The 16,915-nt window shown below is 39.4% G+C and overlaps 2 protein-coding genes across 12 annotated transcripts; both read left to right on the top strand.

The window, feature by feature from the left end:
• The first annotated feature begins 1,285 nt into the window (after window positions 1–1,285).
• Window positions 1,286–6,862, top strand: LOC139952914 (S-phase kinase-associated protein 1-like). 9 transcript variants are annotated; one of them, XM_071952221.1, is made up of 6 exons: window positions 1,286–1,370; window positions 1,630–1,691; window positions 3,212–3,340; window positions 4,019–4,233; window positions 4,911–5,051; window positions 5,721–6,862. In XM_071952221.1, exons 3-6 carry the CDS (start codon window positions 3,328–3,330, stop codon window positions 5,754–5,756), a joined length of 405 nt encoding a protein of 134 aa, XP_071808322.1. In that variant the 5' UTR covers window positions 1,286–1,370; window positions 1,630–1,691; window positions 3,212–3,327; the 3' UTR covers window positions 5,757–6,862. The 9 variants fall into 9 exon arrangements, with proteins under 9 accessions (XP_071808322.1, XP_071808324.1, XP_071808321.1 ...); XM_071952220.1 differs by lacking the exon at window positions 1,286–1,370 and adding an exon at window positions 1,403–1,490; XM_071952218.1 differs by lacking the exons at window positions 1,286–1,370; window positions 1,630–1,691 and adding exons at window positions 1,405–1,490; window positions 1,796–1,867.
• Window positions 1,419–16,809, top strand: LOC139952913 (vesicle-associated membrane protein 7-like). Of its 3 annotated transcripts, XM_071952214.1 has the most exons (6): window positions 1,419–1,494; window positions 8,334–8,405; window positions 9,762–10,026; window positions 10,480–10,678; window positions 11,386–11,547; window positions 12,596–16,809. In XM_071952214.1, the coding sequence occupies exons 3-6, from the start codon at window positions 9,878–9,880 to the stop codon at window positions 12,740–12,742; spliced, it is 657 nt and encodes a 218-aa protein (XP_071808315.1). In that variant the 5' UTR covers window positions 1,419–1,494; window positions 8,334–8,405; window positions 9,762–9,877; the 3' UTR covers window positions 12,743–16,809. The 3 variants fall into 3 exon arrangements, with proteins under 3 accessions (XP_071808315.1, XP_071808316.1, XP_071808317.1); XM_071952215.1 differs by lacking the exons at window positions 1,419–1,494; window positions 8,334–8,405 and adding an exon at window positions 8,047–8,225; XM_071952216.1 differs by lacking the exons at window positions 1,419–1,494; window positions 8,334–8,405 and adding an exon at window positions 8,781–8,865.
• The last annotated feature ends 106 nt before the right edge of the window (window positions 16,810–16,915 follow it).

Below are 16,915 nucleotides of genomic sequence, written 5' to 3'. Positions count from 1 at the left end.
TCGAGTCCTGGTTGTGGCACTTGTCTCCTTGTGCAAAATTCTTTTATAATAATTGCTTGTCCTTTAAATAAAATAACCCAGAACAATTATATGGACGAGTAGGGGGGTTATCCCGAGTATTTCTGACTAGCTTAGCAGGCAAACTTAACAAGCAACCCCACCCCCTCCCACCCTTAATTTTAATATTTACAACTTTATTTTTGAAAAAGAATTGGAGACTTAAATCAACATTTTGGGTCAAGGCGGCCAATTAGCATCTTTTTATTAATAGCAAACTCTATTTTTACCCCTCTGCCTACCCACAATGCAGGCAGTTCTGAATCGCGATATTAATGATAAACCTTGTATAACAAAAATGGATCTGTCTGACCATGGTCTGACACTGCCATTCCCTCTCTCTGCTGACTGAGTGAGCGCAGCGCAGTGACACTGACAGTGTTTGCTTACCTTCCTTGCGATCATCAATTCTACTTGGGATTCCTCGTACACGATTGTGTACAGTTGATAGTTTCCTCCGTTTGTACCCACAGATATGTCAAAAGTTCTACCAAAAAGTGAAGAAAATATGAACGAATTCAAAGTTCCAGAACTGTAGTTGAGCTGAGTGGTCTTTGACATGTGTGGTCTGTGTTTTTAATTATTGTACCAACACAAAAAATGAGGGCGCTATGCTATTTTAACGGTGGTATTTTGTTTGCAGGTGAAAAATTAACGGTGGTGTTAAATACCGCCCTCTTACGTGTGGACAACTGCTGCTTTATGATTGGTCTGTTGTGCGTAAGTCAATAACCAAGCTTTATGATTGGTCTGTTAAGCGTAAGTTAATAGACAGGCCGTTCGTGTCATTGAAGCGCCCTCTGTGTTGGAATAGACGGGAGGTTGCGCGCAACCAACCAATCAAAGTTCAAGGAAAATTAACTTACGCTTAACAGACCAATCACAAAGCTTGGTTATTAACAGGTATGAAAGGCCGTTCGTTCGTGTCATTGAAGCGCCCTCTGTGTTGGAATAGACGGGAGGTTGCGCGCAACCAACCAATCAAAGTTCAAGGAAAATTATCTTACGCTTAACAGACCAATCACACAGCTTGGTTATTAACTTACGCTTAACAGACCAATCACAAACCTTGGTTATTAACTTACGCGCAACAGACCAATCATAAAGCAGCAGTTGTCCACACGTAAGAGGGCGGTATTTAACACCGCCGTTAATTTTTCACCTGCAAACAAAGGCCGTGTCCGAAACGGCTACTTCGGCTACAGCTACGGCTAGATCGCGCGGGTCTGCCTATTCTTCAACACTGGTAGACGCGCTGATCTAGACGTAGCTAAAATACCACCGTTAAACCAGCATAGCGCCCTCATTTTTGTGTTGGTACAATAATTAAAAACACAGTCCACATGTCAAAGACCACTCAGCTCAACTTCAGTTCTGGAGCTTTGAATTCGTTCATATTTTCTTCACTTTTTGGCAGAATCTTTGCCATTTCTGTGGGTATAAACTACCGACTCTACAGGAGGGAAGGATAACTTTCCGTATGGCGCCACCATTTTTTCACTCATTTTTACAAAAAGGGATATCTCATTGAGGTAAATTATATACTATATTATTTCATATCGAGTGAAAAAGTGGTGGCGGCATACGGAAACTTTTCCGGAGGGAATCCCAAACTAGAATTAATCGCAAGGAAGGTAAGCAAACACTGTCACTGCGCTGCGCTCACTCAGCTCAGCAGCAGAGAGGGAGTGGCAGTTCCATTTTGTTTACAAGGGTTATCATTAATATCGCGATTCAGCACATCCTGCATTGTGTGGAGAGGCAGAGGGGTAAAAATAGAGTTACAAATTTTAAGAACCCTTCTTCTCAGGTAAGAACAAATTCAGTGTTTTTGGAGTTAATTTAATTAAGGGCGGATAAAATGGTGGCGACGTGCGGAAAATTATCCAAAATGCTCTGCAGTTTTTCTAGGATACAGGCAAAATACTAGACACAACAGCGCTTTTCGGATGTCTGCCTTTCTCTTGTTGTTAATGTTAGCCCAGGTTGGACTCCTCCGTTGCGTGGCACTGCCACTGACTGACTACTTGAAGTAGAAACTAAAGGCTCCCCGCTCTTGGGGGAGCCTTATAGTTTCTAGAAGTACTGACTGACGTCCTACACCAGGGCTACCTTTCTGCATGCTTTCTGTTGTGTTAGCCCTGGTAGGATGACGTCCAGTCAGTGCAACGGAGAGTGTCGGAGGAGTCCAACCTGGACTACCTTTCTGTCTGCTCTAACACTCAGTACCGATGGTACAACGAGACTTGTGTTGTGGGGTGTATTTTTTTTAAAGGACCGAACTGTTCTTTTTTTTTTTCTTTTTTTTTTCTTTTTTTTGTGGGGGGGGGGGGGTAACACTGGAATGGGGCTAACCCCACAAAGTTTAAAACACGAAAGATTCATAAAATTATAAGGTATCAGAAAACACAATTAATTATGAATATGAGCCCTCATTGTCGCACTTCTTTAGTAGTTTATATCGTTGGCACATTATTGTTTAAGTTTCAGCATATTCAGGCATAAAGCTCAAAATTTGTATGTGTTCAGGAGACTAAAATAAAACCAAAGTTCTCCATTTTGTAATTTATCTCACTGGATATCCCGGATGTGTCATGATTTAATACCTTAAAGGAAGTTCAGAAATGAAAGAAGTTAAATAATTGCATAAGTGTGATTTCCTGCAAGACCTTGCATTAAATTTCAACATCCTGTATTACACCACTGCGGTTACACTGTGTACCACCACATACAGTGGCATAATGTCATATACTCAAAAGAGTTCTTCCTCACAAGTGAAAGCTGTCATTTGTTTGTGTTATTTTTCAACTGTGGTGGTTAGATCGCAGGACTTGCAATCACAAGGTTGTGGGTTGGAATCCCCCAAGCCAACTGTGGATTTCACAATGACTAGTATAAGAATTGATGTCTAGTTACTGAATCACAATTTCTTGCTTTGTGTAATTATAATCATAGACGTTAAACCAATGTTTGTATGAGAGACATTAGCTGCTGCCAGCTTGGTTTTTATATCTACTTGTTGGAGTTTTGCCAAGCTCCCTTCATGGAAAGATCATCTAAACAAACAAACAAACTCTATTTCAGTTCAGTTGTTAAATTTTTAACAGACTCGTCACTTTATAATGGCCTTGATACATTTAATTTAATCTTGCAGATTAAACAAATCTGAGCATCAAACTGTACACCAGCATTGAGCAACAGACGTAGAACTCATCAGAACTCATCAGAACTCATCAGTACTCATCAGAACTCACCGTACTCATCAAAAAGATGCGTAGTCATGGTAAGATTGAATACACTTTCTAGCTGGCTGCCGAAACACAAACTTTTTGCCCGGTGGTATGCGCGCGAATCATGTTATAAATGGTTTTAGAGTGACGTCAGAGGTCACATCGTCTATAAGTTGATGATATATTTTCAATTTGTCCCGAGAGAGATTGGAAGCTCCATCCCTCTTATAGCTGGCAGTGCTTCTCTCTGGAACCCTTGCAGATTTGTTGCAGTGACTGCAGCCACTGGTAGCCTGTTCCAAATCCGAACAGCGCTTGGGAAACGGCTATACGCCTCTCTTAATACTTATGCATGACGTCATAATTCTTACCCAAAATGAGGCTATGGGCGCACTTCCCCTATCACTTGCAGTGGCTGCGCCCACCGCCTCATTTTGAGTTAGCATTGTGACGTACCTCATGCATAAATATTAAGAGAGGCGTATAGACCTTTGTCACGCTGTCACCATCTTGGTCATGTTCCCTGTTTCCATAAAAGTAATGAATGCTAACATTCATTGCGTAAACATGGCACCAGACTATTATTACGCCTAGCCTCAGTTTGGTTACATTGATTTGGAATGGAGTAAAATCAAAGTGGCCACACCGTGATAAAGCTCTATAGAGTGAAGTAAAAAAGTGAATTAGTGCTCAGTAAATAATTGTGCTGCATTTTCTTTTTACTTTGACAGATCTTGGAGTGGATGAAGATGACGATGAACCCATACCTCTCCCTAAAATCAACTCAGCAATCTTGAGGATGGTGACCAAGTGGTGCACGTACCACAAGGATGACCCACCACCACCAGAAGATGATGAGAATAGAGAGAAAAGAACGGACGATCTCTGCGAATTTGACTTAGATTTCCTAAACGTCGACCAAGGGACACTCTTTGAGCTGATTCTGGTGAAAACAATGAACATTTTTTACATTTTTATTAAGCTACAAGCCACTCGGATGTCAACTGTCCAGAGCATCTTAGTGGCGGTTGAACACTGCAAACTCGATTCCGTGCAAACATGGTCTAGATGGGCTTGATTGCAAGTCCAGTCTGTTAGTGTGGAGCTGCCCTCCTAACAGCTGCCCACATCACCCAGGCATGTTACTTTATGTATGCAACAAAGACGGTGCCTCCATGCCCCTTAGTCATTGCCTTTGTGCCCATGAAATGCTCAAGTAGAAATGTACATCTTCCTTATAAGGTGACCTTTACCAAAGATAAAATGGTGCCCTTGCCCTTTGAAAAACGAAGCCTACAGGCCTGACCACTAGTGACTGCATTTATCACAGTCACCCTGGTGACATCCCCTTAAGGAGCTAGACAGTCTGATCACACGATGGCTACCTGACACCAATTGTATTATCTAATTGTAGCCTAATCCAAGACATAGGCAAATATATCTTACATTTTTTGCTTGAAAAAGAAAACACATTCCTGGTACATTTTATGAGAGCATTTGTTTTCTTTACTTGGTTAGGTCATGATTTTCTTTGATGACCACATCATTCTGAAGAAAACAAAACATTCTGAAAATGTTGACAAGTGGTTAAAATTTGAGATTTCTTGATGACTTTATTTACAGGCTGCAAATTATCTGGACATCAAGGGTCTTCTGGATGCTACATGTAAGACGGTGGCCAACATGATCAAAGGCAAGACCACTGAAGAGATTAGGAAAACATTCAATATGAAGAACGACTTCAGCCCAGCAGAGGAAGAACAGGTTCGTAAAATTTTCCTTTTAACCCCTCATCTAAGTCTTATCAAGATTTATAAAATATGGGTGTCCAAACTGAAAAGCTGGACGGCAAGTTTTTTTTTTTCAAGACTTATACAAGAAAAGATGTGAAGCTCTGCATGGTGTAAGAAGTAAGAGAAGGTTTACGGTATAGTGCACTGGGCCAAAGCTCTGATGTTTCTTATCAGCAGAGTGTGGGATTGAGTCCCTGTCTTGGCACTTGTGTCCTTAAGCAAGACACTGCAAGTTCATTATTTTCAAGACTTCTGCAAGAAAAGATTTTAAGTGTTGCATGGTGAAGGACTAAAAAGGTTTACGTGGCTGAGCGGTCAAGCGCACTGGGCCGGGGTCTGCTGTTTCTGATCAAAAGAGTGTGGGTTCGAGTCCCAATCTTGGCGTTTGTGTTCTTAAGCAAGACTCTAAACTATTATTGTTTTGTCCTTTGGATGGGACTTGAAGCCGTCGGTCCTGTATGTTGTGTATTGCACAAAAAGAACCCAGTGACACAGGCATGTGAAATTTCCACTTTTACAAATGTATTACTAGGCATAATTTGTTTACCTCAGTTGCAAAGTTTCCCTGTGTGGCATCCTTTATAATTTTTAATACAAATCAGTAAAATTCTCTCTTTTTTTTCTTTCTTTTTTAATACAGGTCCGAAAGGAAAACAGCTGGTGTAAAGAAAAGTAGACCCCCGTCATTTATTTAATTCAAAGCTCCGCCCACAAGAAGTCTCAAGTCGGAGAAAAACATGTTTGCCAGCCTCACCCCCAACCTTCCATTTTGCGCGACGTCACTTGATGAATCTTGATGGAAGATGATAGGTTTAGCTGATCCTATGAAGTTAGTTGCCTCTAGTCTAGGCTTGTACAAGCCATTTTGCTTTTTTGTCCGTTACATTAAATACATGGTGAAGTCGAGTTTAGAGACTTGTAATTTTCACAAGGACTCTATCTTTTGAAAAATGAGTCCATCATCAAACTGATTTGACCTTGAAGACCCTCTCTTTATTGTTTACTCAACCATGGAGGTTTCGACCGTCATGACTCGACTCAGTAAGAAGTAGTAGTTAGATTTAGTATGGTCCAAAGTTACAGCTCTTCTTTAAAAAAAGGGCACACGAAAATCACCCTTGCTTAAAACATGGAATTAACCCTGTGTGCACTAGGTCAAATCAAATAACTCATGCTTAGCAGAATTGCGTTACCAACCAAAATCCCATTAAGTCTTAATTGCTTTTGACTGGTTTCCTGCTGAGTTTTGCTTAGCGGATATATTTTGTGAGCTGAACATCTGAATAGAACTAAGGCTATCGTAGTTTATTCTTCACTTATTAGGCTTAGCAGAAGGCAGGAAATTTGTCCCAGGTTGCCAATATAATTGTTATGAGTTCGGTATGAAATGCTCCCCCTCCCATTTATGAAGATGAGGTAACGCCTGTGTATTTTCCCCTCTTTTATAAAAAGATTTGTTGTGTGTAATAATTACTATAATATCAATTGAATTGTTTGTTATACTTTGGCTTTTGTTTGAAGCAAGCATGATGTGATAATTTGCACAAAATTAAAAAACAGAATAATTGTACAATGTTGTTTTAGCACATCTTTATTCCAATTCCGTGTATTAATGAAAGAATATGTGTTTATTGTAGATGTTTGAAAACATTTCACTGTTTGCCCACCTGGGCCAGGATTGTCTCGTGCATTTTAGATCATTAAACATTGTCTTCAAACAATCAATCATTGCTTCTTTGTCTCTTTGAATCATAATAAAGTTGAGTTTGTTTTGAAAACGAAGACCGGATGCCGACCATAATATGTTGATTTAGTTGGGTAAAGTTTCACCACTATAGTTTACAGAGACCTGAATTTATTTAATGAAAACGAAATAATCCAAAGAGGAATTTATTGTTGTAGTACCCCCCCCCCCCAAAAAAAGATAATCTACTCTACATGTAGTAGGTGGATAGTCTTTGCCGAGCAGTTAAGAGCACAGAACTCAAGCTCTGGTGTGTCTGATCAGCAGATTGTGGGTTCGAGTCCTGGTTGTGGCACTTGTCTCCTTGTGCAAAATTCTTTTATAATAATTGCTTGTCCTTTGAATAAAAGAACCCAGAACATTTTTTTATGAACAAGTATGGGTTAACCCGAGTGTTTCTGACTCTGTCTAGCTTGCAAACTTGGCAAGCAAGCAACCCCACCCCCTCCCACCCTTAATTATAATCAATATTTACAGATTAGTTTTTATGCAAAACCTTAACATTATGAATAAGAGCTTATTACTTTATTTTTGAAAAAAGAATTGGAAACTTGAATCAACATTTCCGGTAAAGGCGGCCAATTAGCATATTTTTATTAATAGCAAACTCTATTTTTTGTATCCCTCTGCCTACCCACAATGCAGGCAGTTCTGAATCGTGATATTATTATTAATGATAAACCTTGTAAAATAAAATGGATCTGTCTGACACTGCCACTCCCTCTGCTGCTGAGTAAGCGCAGCGCAGTGACAGTGTTTGCTTACCTTCCTTGCGATCATCAATTCTATTTTTTTTTTCTAGTTTGGGATTCCTCGTACACGATCGTGTAGAGTTGATAGTTTGTACCCACAGAAATGGCAAAAGTCCTACCAACAAGTGAAGAAAATATGAACGAATTCGAGTTAATAGACAGGCCGTTCGTGTCATTGAAGCGCCCTCTGTGTTGGAATAGACGGGAGGTTGCGCCCAACCAACCAATCAAAGTTCAAGGAAAATTAACTTACGCTTAACAGACCAATCACAAAGCTTGGTTCGTAACTTACGCTTAACAGACCAATCATAAAGCTTGGTTATTAACTTACGCGCAACAGACCAATCATAAAGCAGCAGTTGTCCACACGTAAGAGGGCGGTATTTAACACCGCCGTTAATTTTTCACCTGCAAACAAAATAATATCACAGTTAAACCAGCATAGCGCCCTCATTTTTGTGTTGGTACAATAATTAAAAACACAGTCCACATGTCAACTCAAAGACCACTCAGCTCAACTTCAGTTCTGGAGCTTTAAATTCGTTCATATTTTCTTCACTTTTTGGCAGAACTTTTGCCATTTCTGTGGTTATAATAAACTACCGACTCTGCACGAGGGAATCCCAAACTAGAATTAATCACAAGGAAGGTAAGCTAACTCTGTCACTGCGCTGCGCTCACTCAGCTCAGCAGCAGAGAGGGAGTGGCAGTTCCATTTTTTTACAATACAAGGTTTATCATTAATATCCCGATTCAGCACTGCCTGCATTGTGTGGAGAGGCAGAGGGGTAAAAATAGAGTTACATATTTTAAGAACCCTTCTTCTCAGGTAAGAACAAATTCAGTGTTTTTGGAGTTAATTTAATTAAGGGCGGATAAAATGGTGGCGACGTGCGGAAAATTATCCTCAGATTTACCTCACTCAGATCTGCGATTACAAATAAAATGCACTGCAGTTTTTCTAGGATACAGGCAAAACACTAGACACAACAATGCTTTTCGGATGATGTCTGCCTTTCTCTTGTTGTTAATGCTAGCCCAGGTTAGATTCCTCCGTTGCGTGGCACTGCACTGACTGACTACTTGAAGTAGAAACTAAAGGCTCCCCGCTCTTGGGGGAGCCTTATAGTTTCTAGAAGTACTGACTGACGTCCTACACCAGGGCTACCTTTCTGCATGCTTTCTGTTGTGTTAGCCCTGGTAGGACGACGTCAGTCAGTGCAACGGAGAGTGTCGGAGGAGTCCAACCTGGACTACCTTTCTGTCTGCTCTAACACTCAGTACCGATGGTACAACGAGACTTGTTTTGTGGGGTGTATTTTTTTTAAAGAACTGAGCTGTTCTTTGTTTTTTTTTCTTCTTTTTTTTTTTTTTGTGGGGGGGGGGGTAACACTGGAATGGGGCTAATCCCACGAAGTTTAAAACACGAAAGATTCATAAAATTATAAGGTATCAGAAAACACAATTAATTATGAATATGAGCCCACATTGTCGCACTTCTTTAGTAGTCTATATCGTTGGCACATTAATGTTTAAGTTTCAGCATATTCAGGCATAAAGCTCAAAATTTGTATGTGTTCAGGAGACTAAAATAAAACCAAAGTTCTCCATTTTGTAATTTATCTCACTGGATATCCCCGGATGTGTCATGATTGCCTTAAAGGAAGTTCAGGAAAGAAAGACGTTAAATAATTGCATAAGTATGATTTCCTGCAAGACCTTGCATTAAGTTTCAACATCCTGTATTACACCACTGCGGTTACATTGTGCACCACCACATACAGTGGCATAATGTCATATACTCAAAAGAGTTCTTCCTCACAAGTGAAAGCTGTCATTTGTTTGTGTTATTTTTCAACTGTGGTGGTTAGATCGCAGGACTTGCAATCACAAGGTTGTGGATTTCACAATGACTAGAATAAGTATTGATGTCTAATAGTTACTGAACCACAATTTCTTGATTTGTGTAATTATAATCATAGACGTTAAACCAATGTTTGTATGAGAGACATTAGCTGCTGCCAGCTTGGTGTTTATATCTACTTGTTGGAGTTTTGCCAAGCTCCCTTCATGGAAAGATCATCTAAACAAACAAACAAACAAACTCTATTTCAGTTCAGTTGTTAAATTTTTAACAGACTCGTCACTTTATAATGGCCTTGATACATTTAATTTAATCTTGCAGATTAAACAAATCTGAGCATCAAACTGTACACCAGCATTGAGCAACAGACGTAGAACTCATCAGAACTCATCAGTACTCATCAGAGCTCACCGTACTCATCAGGACTCACAGCCAAGATGACAATACTCTATGGTTGTGTTGCCAGGGGCAACATTGTTCTCGTTGAACACTCATCGAGTTATGAGCACAACTTTGCAACCGTCACTAAGTCCATGCTACAAAACATCTCAACTAGAGATTCAAAGTCTGTCTACACATCAGATCAGTAAGTGTTTATGAACTCGTACTTTAAATAATCGGGCCGAGTGGTCTAGTTCACCGGACCCCAAGCTCTGTGTGTTGTCAGCAACAGAGTGTGCGTTCAAATCCCAGTCATGACACTTTTGTCCTTGAGCGAGACACTTTTAAATCATAAATGCTTCATACACAAAATTGGGAATGCTGTGCATTCTGCTCTACCAGTCAGGCTCCTAGTGGATGATACCCAAGCCTATGTCCTTACAGACTGTGAAGGGGGCAACACTGTTTATGCCCCAAGAGTAAGTGGCAACGTGCTCCTGGTGGCAGTTGATATGGGTTAACAGACCAAATCAGTGAAATTTAGCCCTCACCATAAAATGGATACATGGCCTTGTGAGTCGGGTAGGTGATGATCTCATAAAAAATAATTTTAAATAAAAAACAAGTTGCAATTTATATTCCTCCCCCCAATCCTCAGGTACATGTTCCCGGTCATAGTGCAAGATGGTATCACATATTTGTGCGCAACGACAACAGATTTCAGCAAGCAGAAGTCACATTCATACTTGAACGAGATCATCAGACGTGTCGCGTCAACCAGTCTCAGTCAACGTGTCCAGCACGCCGGAGAGTATGAGCTGGATAGAGATTTCAGTAACGTCCTCAGTCAAGAAATGGTAAGGTCAAGTTTCAAATATCTAGAGGACCATTCAGAATAGTCACACAAAAATATTTATAGTATGGCTTAAGGATTTTGTATAATCCCCCTTTCCAGAGGAAAATTGTTGTGCTCCTTCAAGAACAAAGTTAAAGGCCTGTTTGCATACACCCAAACTGAACAAAGCACTCTTGTAATAGTAAGTCCAGTATACCTAAAAAAGGCTAAAGGTTTCTGAGCTCTGTGTAATTCCAGAGCTGCCGTCGATTTCACAAAACTCTTACTAACTTAGGATTAATCTTATGACTTAGGACGAGTCCCAACCCTGCACTGTAGCATGCAGACCTTAAGGTTAATCCTAAGTTAGGACGAGTTACTCGTCCTAACTCGAGATAAGACGAGTCCTAACTCTTCGTGAAATCGATGGCTGGGTCCTAATTTCATAGTGAGCAAATATCTAATCGACGCTTCCAGAAGTAGGGAATCCTGTGCTTGTGTAAAGCATATTTCACGAGAATTGTAGCATGTGCGCATGCGTATTTCATGTTATTACTCATTCTTTGCTTTAATACACAGGTCACACAGAAATTTGCTCTCGGAAATTTGCCGAGGAAGTTGATTACAAGCGCAGAATCAAACAGTAACCAGAACCATGAAATTTGGCCCTGGTGTTTCTCATTCGAAAATAACTATCGTTTACTGATTTACATTCTTTCATTTTTTTAGGATCACTACAGCCACATGAAGGAGAGCAACAGTAAAGTCAGTGCCCTTCAGAACCAGGTGGATGAAGTCAAAGATATCATGATTCAAAACATTGATAACGTACTGAGTAGAGGCGAGAAACTAGATGACCTCATGCAGAAGACAGAGGACTTGGAAGCCAGCGTAAGCCTAATTTTTCTCTTGTCAGGTTAAGGTTACCGGGTGTTGGAACATAGGGGTGTTGAAACATAAGTTTGTCGGAACATTAATTTGCCAGAACATAGGGGTGTCGGAACATAGGGGTGTCGGAACATAGGTTTGCTAGAACATAGGGGTGTCGGAACATAGGTTTGCTAGAACATAGGGGTGTCGGAACATTAATTTGCCAGAACATAGGGGTGTCGGAACATAGGGGTGTTGAAACATAGGTTTGCCGGAACATAGGGGTGTCGGAACATAGGGGTGTTGAAACATAGGTTTGCCGGAACATAGGGGTGTCGGAACATAGGGGTGTCGGAACATAAGGGTGTCGGAACATAGGTTTGCCAGAACATAGGGGTGTCGGAACATAGGGGTGTCGGAACATAGGGCTTTCAGCACAAAGGGTTATCGGAATATAGGGGTGTCGAAACATAAGGGTGTCAGCACAAAGGGTTAGTGGAGTAAAGGGGTGTCGAAACATAAGGGTGTCAGCACAAAGGGTTATCGGAATATAGGGGTGTCGAAACATAAGGGTGTCAGCACAAAGTGTTCATGGAGTATAGGGGTATCGAAACATAAGGGTGTCAGCACAAAGGGTTATCGGAATATAGGGGTGTCGAAACATAAGGGTGTCAGCACAAAGTGTTCATGGAGTATAGGGGTATCGAAACATAAGGGTGTCAGCACAAAGGGTTATCGTAATATAGGGGTGTCGAAACATAAGGGTGTCAGCACAAAGTGTTCATGGAGTATAGGGGTGTCGAAACATAAGGGTGTCAGCACAAAGGGTTATCGGAATATAGGGGTGTCGAAACATAAGGGTGTCAGCACAAAGTGTTCATGGAGTATAGGGGTGTCGAAACATAAGGGTGTCAGCACAAAGGGTTATCGGAGTATAGGGGTGTCGAAACATAAGGGTGTCAGCACAAAGTGTTCATGGAGTATAGGGGTGTTGGTACATAGGGTGACACAACATACAGCGGTCATTGTGGCAATAGATTAATGGCCCTCTTTTGTTTTGCTTTGACAGGCTCAGTCATTTCAGAAAAGTGCCAGGAGGGTGAGCAATAAATACAAATGGATGAATCGACGGAACTTGCTCATCATGATTATTGTAATTACCATCGTCTTAGCCATTCTTATTGTCATCATCTTGAAGATTGCCGGAGTCTTCTAAACACATGTACTGTAAGTTGTGACACTCGGCACTAAGACCATACTGTAAGTTGTGACACTCGGCACTAAGACCATACTGTAAGTTTGGACACTCAGCACTAAGACCATACTGTAAGTTTGGACACTCAGCACTAAGACCTTACTGTTATACTGTTATGGTGCGAAATCATTGTTAAAATTGTGGGTTTCTGTTGTTGTATGAAGTTTTAAAATAAAATCATCCATTAAGCTTTACATTTATTTGGATGCGATGAAATTTGGGCCAAATTATGTGCTAAAAAAATAACAACAACTCAGAGGTGACAATGTTTTGTAAAAAGTATTTGTGATATTAAAAAAAAATTGCTTTTTCATGATCGTTTTTTGGGGGAGTCCCTTCTATGAACAATAATGTCACATTGCGTTTGCGTCATAACGTTTTGATACATGTAGCTGTCCATACCATCTGGTCATTTTTTGAGCTTCAAAATCGTTAGCATTTTTTCTCTACTCAAATATTGCATAATCACCTTGATAATAACAAGTGCATTTCAGATCAAGTGCCGTTGAAAAGTGAATTCAATTTCTTAACCTCCTCCGATCCAAAATACTCTCTTCACAGATGATTAAATTAAGTAGCTGAAAAAGACTGCTTATCCTACCCTGTTGTTCTAGATCTAAGTTCATCCCTCCCCCTCCCCCCCCCCCCTAGTTACATGTACATCTCAGATGGTTTTAAATGGGTTTTTTTGTTTGTCGGACCTTTTACTGTTACTATCAAATCTAGATCTTGAACAACAAGTGTATGGATGACATCAGTGATGTATTATGTCACAAAATTACATTGTATATTTCTTTGGTTTTGGGAAAGTGTCTCTAAAGATCTTTCAGCAAATTTAATGCTCTGAAATTGGACTTAAAAAGTGACTTAAAAAAATAATGGTTTTCAAGCATAAGTGAAGCTCATTTGTAATATTATTGACATGTGCATAAAAGTTGGTCGATCCAAAATATAATATTATATATTTTTAATAATTAAATTGTTTTAATTTATTGTTATTGTATATCAATGAACTGGAATGTTATTTGAAATTATTGAATTTTAAAGTAATTACTAAATCCGAAATGATGACTTTCTTTTAATATGGTTCAGTACATGTATCTTGATAAACACAAGTAAACAACAATTGTAAATTTAATTGTGTTATTTAAAACAAATACTACTAGACTTTTGTGAATGTGTGAGAGAGAAAATACCCTTTCGCAGTTGATTTATTTTTTATTAAATATTATCTCTTAAGATTTATTGTAAATGTATAACAATTATGTAGATAAATGATTCTTTCAGACTGTGTAAAACATTCCGTACTTTGCATCTGCTAACAAAAATGACTAAAATACAGAACCTAGGAAGTTACATTGGAGAAAATGTTGTTTTATTTTGTTCTCATATTGCGGTCTAACAAGACATTCATTTGGAAGATGGTGTGGGGGGGGGGGTACAGCCCTGCCCCTTTCCTGGCTATACCCCTGTTCCCATGAGATAATGTTCTCATTCCTATGATGTCATTGTTTGTTCCAACAATATGAATGAAATAAATCTTACAATATATTAGTTATTTCCAATGAGATATAAGTTGTCCTGGTCATTCTTCATCAAAAACAGTCTTTTTTGCAGTGAAGTACACCCTATATCCTGGATGAAGTTAAATAAAAATTTCATAAAAAAGCTTAACTTGTCTCTTTGACCGATCTATTCAACATTTTTTTTTTAAACTGGACCTACCCCCTTTGTGTTTTATTAAAACCAGATTTGATAAAGTGATGGACTTCCTTGTACCTCCTTATATATATTTTTTAATTTTTCACCCCAAATTTGATCAAAATGATGGACCTTGGTCAACCATAGTTTTCAGACTCTGGTTTGTTTAGTCGTGCTAGTATGTGCTGTCAATGTAGTAGGCTTATATATCAGAGCAGTAATTAAATTGCTTTTTTTGTGGTTGGAAGTAAAAGCCACCCAAAAACTGTTTGTTTCCTTAACTTGTTTGTTGCGCCCCGTTTACGCTACATTGGTGGCACGGAGGGATTCGAACCCACACCTTTAACAACTAAGCACCTTGAAAAGCCTACTACAAAACTACGAAGTTGAGACCTGGGCCATCTTAATGATACAACAGACATTATGTATTGAAAGTTCTCCTAAAAATGCACGTAAAACAATATTGTGGGGCAAGATTAATGTAGGAAATCATGGCTGATACAGAACTACAGTTAAATAAAATGGGTATGCTAAAACTTTAGAAATTATCAAAGGAAACTTACATGAAATCACAGCTAGCATGCAGCGCACCAATACAATTACATGTACTTTATCAACCCAGCATGGCAAGCCTCAGCTCTCCACACACGAGATGTTGCCTGGCTGCACCCCAAAAGCCAACTAAAACCAGTCTAGCATTCCCTGAACAGGGCTGTGAAATAAAGGACTTAAGGAATGTCATTCATAAATTAGAATGTTGTACTAATGGCCATTTAACACATGTCAATGATGTACTGAACAAAAAGAACTGGTTCAGTGGGTTTTACAGGTGATGCACGAATGTGAAGTTTGATAAAGGAACACAAATTGAAAAGTGACAAGCTGTCAATCTCAACAGTGTTGTTTAAACTTGGGATTGGGGGGGGGCACAAAAACTATCGAATACAGAAAACACACCTGATTAATTGAATAAATCATAAATTCATTAAAACAAAATGACATAATAAATTGTGAAACTTTAGGGGGTAAAATCCTGTATTATTTATTGATTCGCTATGATTTTAATTTTAGTTCTTCACACAGGTTAAAAGACTTTGGACAATAACAAATTCCATCAATTAGTCTTGAACATTTTTAAAGTCTTAAAACCTTCCATTGGGGATTGATCCCTTCAAAAAATTGCACCTGAAGAGGAACCAAGCTTTTATGTTTCTGGAGGTAAAGGTTTACGAAACCTCCCCAGACAGACAATTAGAGCCAAAAATTCATTCATAATAGGGCTAGAACAGGGTTACCCCCTTCATCAAGGGTAGTCTCTATAATAGATGTTAAATTTGCATCGGGGATAAAGAATATAATTTTTTTTTTTTAACCCATACACCGATGTGTGTAAGCACTGTATACTCAGTACTTTCCCGAGTCCTGTGAAATAATATCACAGGCATGTTACTCGGGTGGGATTCGAACCCACGACCCTTGCAATTCAGGGTAGTCTCCTCTGTACAGAAGTACAAGAGCAGAGATATTATAAACTACAATTCACGTAAAAATTATGGACATCATGTCTTTGCCTTATTCAAACCAAATATTATTATTATGATTATTATTATTATTCCTCCTGGGGCTGGAACAGGGTAATACCCTCTTCAAGCTTGTCTACTCTTTGAACAGAAGTACCGACCTCTGCTAAAATCCTATAACGAATTCCTGAGATTCGAAGCACACAAAGAATACGCAATAGAGGGGTACCACCACGCCCCATACCCAGCACCAAACTTTTTTTTTTGTCCGAATTGTTTTTTTTTATAAGGATATTGCAGTCACAATAAAACACAGCCTCAACAAAAAAACATTCTAACAAATGCACCAGGTTTGTTTGTTCTCTTTCGAGACAATCTGGAATGTCTTTATCGTGAATCGGCCAGACCTTGGCCATAAGTCATACTGGAAACTCAGACTACCTCCCATATGCCAAATAAAACAATGATGGCAGCCTATTGATCCTATCGATCTCTCATGATCCTTAGTAAAAAGTATGATGAACTGGAATACAGGATTACACAGTAACCATTAAATAGAGATTTTGAGCAAGAATTCCAGTACCCTTTGTCTCTCTTTGAAAGAAGGAAACAAAGCATTGCACAGTTTTAAACTCCCATACTCTCCTATCAGTGGTCTATGGTTCCACCCCTTACATTGCATGGTCGCCATACCATGCAACATTCTGGCAATTGGTTCATGGTTCTACCCCTCCCATAGCATCTTAATACGCTTTTTTCACAGTAAGACAAGTACTCAGTTCACCTAGTTCATATTCTTAGTGGCTAGTCAAGCTACGACCTTTGGTCTGTGGTTCTACTCCAACCATAGCATGAAATCCTTGCCATCCGCCTCACTCATCATCGGTTCAAGGTTCGATGTCTCCACAGCATC

Source organism: Asterias amurensis, chromosome 21 (assembly GCF_032118995.1).
Source record: "Asterias amurensis chromosome 21, ASM3211899v1".
NCBI classification, from domain to species: Eukaryota; Metazoa; Echinodermata; class Asteroidea; order Forcipulatida; family Asteriidae; genus Asterias; species Asterias amurensis.
This window is presented reverse-complemented; position numbering and strand designations above follow the sequence as displayed.

Coding starts and splice junctions, on each gene's coding strand:
- LOC139952914 (XM_071952221.1), top strand. Junction 4,234..4,910: donor CACTCTTTGAGCTGATTCTG/GTGAAAACAATG, acceptor CTTTATTTACAG/GCTGCAAATTATCTGGACAT. Junction 5,052..5,720: donor GCCCAGCAGAGGAAGAACAG/GTTCGTAAAATT, acceptor TTTTTAATACAG/GTCCGAAAGGAAAACAGCTG.
- LOC139952913 (XM_071952214.1), top strand. CDS start 9,878: ATGACAATACTCTATGGTTGTGTTGCCAGGGGCAACATTGTTCTCGTT. Junction 10,679..11,385: donor ACGTCCTCAGTCAAGAAATG/GTAAGGTCAAGT, acceptor TCATTTTTTTAG/GATCACTACAGCCACATGAA. Junction 11,548..12,595: donor CAGAGGACTTGGAAGCCAGC/GTAAGCCTAATT, acceptor TTGCTTTGACAG/GCTCAGTCATTTCAGAAAAG.